This window comes from Sinocyclocheilus rhinocerous, unplaced genomic scaffold (genome assembly GCF_001515625.1).
Source record: "Sinocyclocheilus rhinocerous isolate Xijiao unplaced genomic scaffold, SAMN03320098_v1.1 scaffold119, whole genome shotgun sequence".
In the NCBI taxonomy this organism is placed as follows: Eukaryota; Metazoa; Chordata; class Actinopteri; order Cypriniformes; family Cyprinidae; genus Sinocyclocheilus; species Sinocyclocheilus rhinocerous.
This window is the reverse complement of record NW_015654491.1, coordinates 743,716-752,806: the sequence shown is the minus strand read 5'-3', so window position 1 is coordinate 752,806 and position 9,091 is coordinate 743,716. Positions and strand designations below refer to the sequence as shown.

The following is a 9,091-nucleotide window of genomic DNA, read 5'->3' as shown; positions in this document are numbered from 1 at the left end:
ACTACTAATAATGTGTGTGTGTGTGTGTGTGTGTGTGTGTGTGTGTGTGAACTACCCCTTTAAATTCAGTAGTTCTAAGACATCAAGATTCTCTTATTTCCCTGTAGTCCAACAAACATCCACCAGAGAATAGCATGACTCCATGCTGAGAGGAGACTCTTTTTCTATTCCAATAAAAACAATTCAGTAAACAGCTGGAGCTGATCTCAGGTCAGCATTTTATTCTACATCTGAATTTTGAATAACTGTCAGAAGAAAGAGAATTACAATAGAATATGAACAATAGAGGAAAAATCAGAGATTGAGAACAAAGCATTAATTACTTTTTCTTACTGACATGCATATAGAAGCAGATGCTAGGTTGATCACTTGCACTCTATTTCAAAATACATTACATTTTCTCTATCTAGTATTTTGTCTCTCCCTTGTTCTGTCTCTCAAATACATGAACATGAGTCAGGCTGTATGGAGTGAGTGTAGGCGGAGGTGAGAGCGGATTGTAAAGGGAGAGACACTGCAGAAGCTCACTGTACTGTATGCAGCAGCATGCACACATAATATTCACTAACAATACAGCATGGTTACTACACTATAATCATGGTATTAATACAGCACTGCTGAAACTTTAAAGATACATGCAGAAACTTTGATTTTATGTGAGCCACAAAACACATTTTGATTTTACATGGCCTTAAAATGTGTCACAGGCTGCTCATGTGCAGTATCACATGAAATTACAACCAAACATGTCAGCTGCAAGCCAACACAAAAACAGCTGGTGAAATTTCCAATATAAATAACCTCTAAAATGCCAGCAATCATGTCGCCTGCCAAAAAAGCACTAACTAAAATACCACAGACTGAAATGCAAAGTATTGTAATGCATGATACTTTAATTATTCAACTACTGCACAAAAACAACATTAGAAAGTGTAATTTTCAGTTCCAACAGAGCTTAATTACAGTCATATGATATCATGATAAAACCATCTCCAAAACAGATCATCTGAATTGAACAGAGCAGAATGGGAAGATTAGAGTCAACAGTTTGTGTGTATGTCTCAAGAATAAACAGCCATGCGGTTATGCAAGATCCTCGTGGGAAATTGGCCAGATGTGCCTAACTTGAGACATGAGACATTTTACTCGCTTTTTTCTGTCTTTAAAATGTCCACTTCGGTTAGCCTATTTGTACTATTCCGTGACATCTAGAAACTCAAAGACATAGAAGCAGTCACCCTCCTCCAGATCTATTAAAAAAATTATATACACACAGTATATGGACCTGCACCCCCAACCTGTCTTAATGACAAGAGTTTAGGACAGAGGTCATGAGTGTAATGGAACACAACATAGTTGTGCTTAAGGTCAGAGGTGGAACAATATGCACATGGGACTGACTTTTATGTCAGCCAAGTCTTTCTTTCCAACTCCATCATCCTAAAGGAGTTGTTGTAGTATACAAGATACAAACACTATTAATTCAAATTGAAGCAAGTTTTCTAAAAACTTTAATAACTACATGTAACTCCCATAACTAACTCTATGTTCTACCCTGTGAAAATAAAAAAATCAGTAGAAAAATGGTTAAGGTTTACAGACATTTCCTTTAACCCGCACTGCAATGCATAATTAAGAATACAAGAAAAACACCTTTGAAAAATCAATACAGAAAATTCCTTCATATTAACACAGTGCACAATGGCGTGTGCAGGGTTAAATGATTAACTGAGAGAACAATGTATGGTGGATGAAAAAGAACAGAACCAGTCATGAGAGATGTCAGATCCAGGAGGCTAAACTCAAGTTCAGAGCTGTTTTGACATAGATAAGGTTTGTACTGTGTTATAAATTGTGTATTTGTGTGAAGCTTAAAGTGTAAGAAACATCATGAAAATGAGACAACTTTACAACTTGACTTTGTTTTCTTATTATATTCTTATCTTGGGAGTTTTAGCTCAGTGTGCTAGCTGAGAGTTTGGAGCTAAACCAACTTGTGTTATGGGGGATAACCCAAGTTCTTTTTAAGACATGTAATTTAAAAAAGTAATAACATAGGTCATTCAACAAGTTTATGAAGTAAACATGCATTAAAAGCCTTATAGCATTATTTTTACTTACACTCAGACAAATGCAAACAGGCTCACAAATAAAAACCAAAAGCCTCAGGGTCAGTTTATATGTGCGACATACATTCAGCAAGCTTTTTATGGGCAATAGAATATATTATATATAGGCCTACATGTTCATTATTTATAAATGTTTAATAGTAAAACTGCTATAAAGCCAAACAACCCAGCTTCAGCAGGGCTGTATAAAATGTGTGTGTTTTATGTCTAACATCTGGCTCGTATCTTCGCGTTTGTATAAACTCTATCTGTGTATTTTAAAGATAAGGCTCGGGGAGGTCGTGGTGGTCCTGCCAAGGCGCGAGTTTAGTGGGCGGACAGGACTGGTCACGTGATCCTCTCACCAAGTTCCCACGCAAAACACTTCTCAGTTCTCACACATCCACGCGCTTTCGCTGCGTGCTCACGGCCGTGCGTGGACTCGCAACACAGTCCTACGGTTCCAGAGAGAAGAAACTCGGATGCGTCTGATGTGCTGTTGTTAGTTATCCTGGCTGAAGCTGATTTATTTTGTTAGTTATTATGTTTCCCGCTGCAATTCTGGGATTAAACTTAAACTGAGACCAACAAAGGTGAGTATATTCCTTTATGTAATCAATGACTTGTTTAGATGGATGAACGCAACATTTTTGATAAAGTGCTACTGCAAAGCAAGAACTGCGCGACTTTTCCAATTATAAGTGATCTTTAAATGCATTGAAAATAAGTAGGCCTATGTTCGATTTTAAAGAATTCTAATCTTTATGGATGTGAAGTTAGTTCTCAGCTTAAATTTCATATTGAGTTATATAATGCAGCAGCTACACAATATTCTTTATGGATGTGAAGTTAGTTCTCAGCTTAAATTTCATATTGAGTTATATAATGCAGCAGCTACACAATATTAACGTAGTGCATCAATACCTTTTGAACTGCCTACCTAGACAGCATTTCGGGGCATTTAATGTTTGCGCAGTTCTGTTGCAAACCTATTCGGATCGTGGATTCAGGACGCGATTTTTTTTCTTCTTTCTTTTTCTTTTTGCGAAAAAGACTTTTCCTGACATAGAAGGGGGGTTCATTTACTTTAGTTTACTTATATCAAAGTCCCTTTAAGGGATTCTATAGTCTTGGCTTATGCTTAGAAACGTCATAGACATGTAGATTAAGTATAGAGTCAAAACAATTGTACACGGTTTAGAGATATGAATTCAAACAAATTGAATTTAGGTGCAAAATAAAACTTCTGTTGGGGGTGTTGGGGTGATTTCGGGCTATCAGGGTGGAAAGAGGGGCATTAAAGGTGTGAATTGTTCTCTGTGGGGTGCGTGCAGATATGCATGACTTATATAGAATGTCAGCTGGAGAGCAGACATGCAGGTGTGTGAGAGAGTGTTTATTTGTATGTGTGTGTTTAGACAATTCATTTGTAATCCAAAGTGCCCTGACCTTTTTGTATTCATGCAGCAATTGTGAACACAGCTTCAAGTGGATCTAAAAAAAAAACACTCAGCCCACCCCTCTATTTCTCTCTCTCACTACTAATAATGTGTGTGTGTGTGTGTGTGTGTGTGTGTGTGTGTGTGAACTACCCCTTTAAATTCAGTAGTTCTAAGACATCAAGATTCTCTTATTTCCCTGTAGTCCAACAAACATCCACCAGAGAATAGCATGACTCCATGCTGAGAGGAGACTCTTTTTCTATTCCAATAAAAACAATTCAGTAAACAGCTGGAGCTGATCTCAGGTCAGCATTTTATTCTACATCTGAATTTTGAATAACTGTCAGAAGAAAGAGAATTACAATAGAATATGAACAATAGAGGAAAAATCAGAGATTGAGAACAAAGCATTAATTACTTTTTCTTACTGACATGCATATAGAAGCAGATGCTAGGTTGATCACTTGCACTCTATTTCAAAATACATTACATTTTCTCTATCTAGTATTTTGTCTCTCCCTTGTTCTGTCTCTCAAATACATGAACATGAGTCAGGCTGTATGGAGTGAGTGTAGGCGGAGGTGAGAGCGGATTGTAAAGGGAGAGACACTGCAGAAGCTCACTGTACTGTATGCAGCAGCATGCACACATAATATTCACTAACAATACAGCATGGTTACTACACTATAATCATGGTATTAATACAGCACTGCTGAAACTTTAAAGATACATGCAGAAACTTTGATTTTATGTGAGCCACAAAACACATTTTGATTTTACATGGCCTTAAAATGTGTCACAGGCTGCTCATGTGCAGTATCACATGAAATTACAACCAAACATGTCAGCTGCAAGCCAACACAAAAACAGCTGGTGAAATTTCCAATATAAATAACCTCTAAAATGCCAGCAATCATGTCGCCTGCCAAAAAAGCACTAACTAAAATACCACAGACTGAAATGCAAAGTATTGTAATGCATGATACTTTAATTATTCAACTACTGCACAAAAACAACATTAGAAAGTGTAATTTTCAGTTCCAACAGAGCTTAATTACAGTCATATGATATCATGATAAAACCATCTCCAAAACAGATCATCTGAATTGAACAGGGCAGAATCGGAAGATTAGAGTCAACAGTTTGTGTGTATGTCTCAAGAATAAACAGCCATGCGGTTATGCAAGATCCTCGTGGGAAATTGGCCAGATGTGCCTAACTTGAGACATGAGACTTTTTACTCGCTTTTTTCTGTCTTTAAAATGTCCACTTCAGTTAGCCTATTTGTACTATTCTGTGACATCTAGAAACTCAAAGACATAGAAGCAGTCACCCTCCTCCAGATCTATTAAAAAAATTATATACACACAGTATATGGACCTGCACCCCCAACCTGTCTTAATGACAAGAGTTTAGGACAGAGGTCATGAGTGTAATGGAACACAACATAGTTGTGCTTAAGGTCAGAGGTGGAACAATATGCACATGGGACTGACTTTTATGTCAGCCAAGTCTTTCTTTCCAACTCCATCATCCTAAAGGAGTTGTTGTAGTATACAAGATACAAACACTATTAATTCAAATTGAAGCAAGTTTTCTAAAAACTTTAATAACTACATGTAACTCCCATAACTAACTCTATGTTCTACCCTGTGAAAATAAAAAAATCAGTAGAAAAATGGTTAAGGTTTACAGACATTTCCTTTAACCCGCACTGCAATGCATAATTAAGAATACAAGAAAAACACCTTTGAAAAATCAATACAGAAAATTCCTTCATATTAACACAGTGCACAATGGCGTGTGCAGGGTTAAATGATTAACTGAGAGAACAATGTATGGTGGATGAAAAAGAACAGAACCAGTCATGAGAGATGTCAGATCCAGGAGGCTAAACTCAAGTTCAGAGCTGTTTTGACATAGATAAGGTTTGTACTGTGTTATAAATTGTGTATTTGTGTGAAGCTTAAAGTGTAAGAAACATCATGAAAATGAGACAACTTTACAACTTGACTTTGTTTTCTTATTATATTCTTATCTTGGGAGTTTTAGCTCAGTGTGCTAGCTGAGAGTTTGGAGCTAAACCAACTTGTGTTATGGGGGATAACCCAAGTTCTTTTTAAGACATGTAATTTAAAAAAGTAATAACATAGGTCATTCAACAAGTTTATGAAGTAAACATGCATTAAAAGCCTTATAGCATTATTTTTACTTACACTCAGACAAATGCAAACAGGCTCACAAATAAAAACCAAAAGCCTCAGGGTCAGTTTATATGTGCGACATACATTCAGCAAGCTTTTTATGGGCAATAGAATATATTATATATAGGCCTACATGTTCATTATTTATAAATGTTTAATAGTAAAACTGCTATAAAGCCAAACAACCCCGCTTCAGCAGGGCTGTATAAAATGTGTGTGTTTTATGTCTAACATCTGGCTCGTATCTTCGCGTTTGTATAAACTCTATCTGTGTATTTTAAAGATAAGGCTCGGGGAGGTCGTGGTGGTCCTGCCAAGGCGCGAGTTTAGTGGGCGGACAGGACTGGTCACGTGATCCTCTCACCAAGTTCCCACGCAAAACACTTCTCAGTTCTCACACATCCACGCGCTTTCGCTGCGTGCTCACGGCCGTGCGTGGACTCGCAACACAGTCCTACGGTTCCAGAGAGAAGAAACTCGGATGCGTCTGATGTGCTGTTGTTAGTTATCCTGGCTGAAGCTGATTTATTTTGTTAGTTATTATGTTTCCCGCTGCAATTCTGGGATTAAACTTAAACTGAGACCAACAAAGGTGAGTATATTCCTTTATGTAATCAATGACTTGTTTAGATGGATGAACGCAACATTTTTGATAAAGTGCTACTGCAAAGCAAGAACTGCGCGACTTTTCCAATTATAAGTGATCTTTAAATGCATTGAAAATAAGTAGGCCTATGTTCGATTTTAAAGAATTCTAATCTTTATGGATGTGAAGTTAGTTCTCAGCTTAAATTTCATATTGAGTTATATAATGCAGCAGCTACACAATATTCTTTATGGATGTGAAGTTAGTTCTCAGCTTAAATTTCATATTGAGTTATATAATGCAGCAGCTACACAATATTAACGTAGTGCATCAATACCTTTTGAACTGCCTACCTAGACAGCATTTCGGGGCATTTAATGTTTGCGCAGTTCTGTTGCAAACCTATTCGGATCGTGGATTCAGGACGCGATTTTTTTTCTTCTTTCTTTTTCTTTTTGCGAAAAAGACTTTTCCTGACATAGAAGGGGGGTTCATTTACTTTAGTTTACTTATATCAAAGTCCCTTTAAGGGATTCTATAGTCTTGGCTTATGCTTAGAAACGTCATAGACATGTAGATTAAGTATAGAGTCAAAACAATTGTACACGGTTTAGAGATATGAATTCAAACAAATTGAATTTAGGTGCAAAATAAAACTTCTGTTGGGGGTGTTGGGGTGATTTCGGGCTATCAGGGTGGAAAGAGGGGCATTAAAGGTGTGAATTGTTCTCTGTGGGGTGCGTGCAGATATGCATGACTTATATAGAATGTCAGCTGGAGAGCAGACATGCAGGTGTGTGAGAGAGTGTTTATTTGTATGTGTGTGTTTAGACAATTCATTTGTAATCCAAAGTGCCCTGACCTTTTTGTATTCATGCAGCAATTGTGAACACAGCTTCAAGTGGATCTAAAAAAAAAACACTCAGCCCACCCCTCTATTTCTCTCTCTCTCTCTCTCTCTCTCTCTCTCTCTCTCTCTGAAGCAGAAGGTTGTGTGTTGTGTTTATGTATGAGTGAGGGTGAGTGTGTTGAGATGAGTTCAGGCGATGAAGAGGGCGGTTTACGCATCCGCCCCCCATCCAGTCTTAATGTGAAGAAGGTCTACAGCGAAAGCGCAGAAGAACTCCAGTCCCCTGAGGCTCTGAGGAGCAGCGCTATGTCACCTGACCTGAGGCAGGACTTCAACATGATGGAGCAGAGAAAGAGAGTCACACAGATTCTACAGAGTCCAGTAAGACGTCACTCCCACACACCCTCGCACCAAAGTGAGAATTCGCATGCTCTTTCTCTCTCTCCCTCCCTTTGCATTTTAAGAGGAGCCCACGCTCGTTTGATTGCATAACAACCAACAAGTGGAGATCCGTTGCCATTAGTAACCATGCACAGATCATCAGAGATGCTGGGAGTGGGTGAACTGAATAAAGAACCCGAAGTGATTACTGTGCATCATGTTGTAGCAGTACTTTGAGGGCCGTAATTCTAGAGGCACATTTCTGATGCCTGAAGCTCAGTCTCTTATCTGATTATAGCTTCATCTATTTTTAAAATCCATATAAAATGCAAAATTTGAAGCTGTATAATCAACAAAACTTCATGACGTTCATGTCCTGGTTTTGGCTTAATACACAGCAAAATCTTTCATAGTTTGCAGCCCTGAGGCTTTGAGGTTGAAGTTCATAGATTCAACTGAAATTAAATTTGAATGATGTGATGTCCATGGTTTTTGTTTTTAAATCAACATCACTATTTTAAGTTAAAATGTTCATAAGCATATGTCTCCTTATTCTGTGACTGGTCAGCATGTTTATTTTTTAACATTTTATTCACTGTTTTTTCTTCATGAGTGGATTATACTAAATGGTCCTTTGGTGTGGCATATTTGTATGTTAGAGTACAAATATTCATGCTTGAGGCCATAAAAGCTGCATGCATTGCAATTATAAAAAGCATAAAATGCTGTTTAAAATATTATTAGATTAAGTATAGCATTTCTCACTGCAGGGCATGTCAACTTCTCTGAACTATTTCACGCCAAAGACACATGACTGGATGTTCTATTTACTGAACTTTTCTCTTAAAGCCTGTTTTGCTCTCAGTGATTATTAATTACTATGAAAGAATGAGCTATGAACAAATCAGAAATGTCCTATATATGAGAAAATACATTGCCCGTCCAAAAAAAGTCACACACTCTAATATTTAGTTGGACCGCCTTTAGCTTTGATTATGGCACGCATTCGCCGTGGCATCGTTTCGATAAGCTTCTGCAATGTCACAACATTTATTCCCGTCCAGAGTTGCATACATTTTTCGCCAAGATCTTGTATTGATGATGGGAGAGTCAGACCGCTGCGCAGTCTTCTCCAGCACATCCCAAAGATTCTCAATGGGGTTAAGGTCTGGACTCAGGTATATTCAGGTAGTCAGCTGACCTCATTCTTTGGGCACATAACGTCTAGCTTAGAACCTAGACCTGACCGTCTGCAGCAACCCCAGATCATAGCACTGCCCCCAGAGGCTTGTACGGTAGGCACTAGGCATGATGGGTGCATCACTTCATCCGCCTCTCTTCTTACCCTGATGCGCCCATCACTCTGGAACAGGGTAAATCTGGACTCATCAGACCACATGACCTTCTTCCATTGCTCCAGAGTCCAATCTTTATGCTCCCTAGCAAATTGAAGCCTTTTTTTCCGATTAGCCTCACTGATTAGTGGTTTTCTTAAGGCTACACAGCTGTTTAGTCCCAAT

At 38.1% G+C, this 9,091-nt stretch overlaps 1 protein-coding gene across 3 annotated transcripts in view; it reads left to right on the top strand.

Moving 5' to 3' along the window:
- Positions 1 to 2,534: 2,534 nt before the first annotated feature.
- Positions 2,535 to 9,091, top strand: part of LOC107717097 (gamma-adducin-like) — a 15,923-nt gene continuing 9,366 nt past the window's right edge. For 2 of the 3 annotated variants that reach the window (XM_016523749.1, XM_016523747.1), the window contains exons 1-2: positions 6,180 to 6,346; positions 7,327 to 7,571. In XM_016523749.1, coding sequence (XP_016379235.1) covers positions 7,350 to 7,571 — 222 coding nt within the window. In that variant the 5' untranslated portion in view covers positions 6,180 to 6,346; positions 7,327 to 7,349. Of the gene's footprint in view, positions 2,702 to 6,179; positions 6,347 to 7,326; positions 7,572 to 9,091 lie in introns of those variants that run through there. The other variant, XM_016523748.1, reaches the window with a different exon arrangement.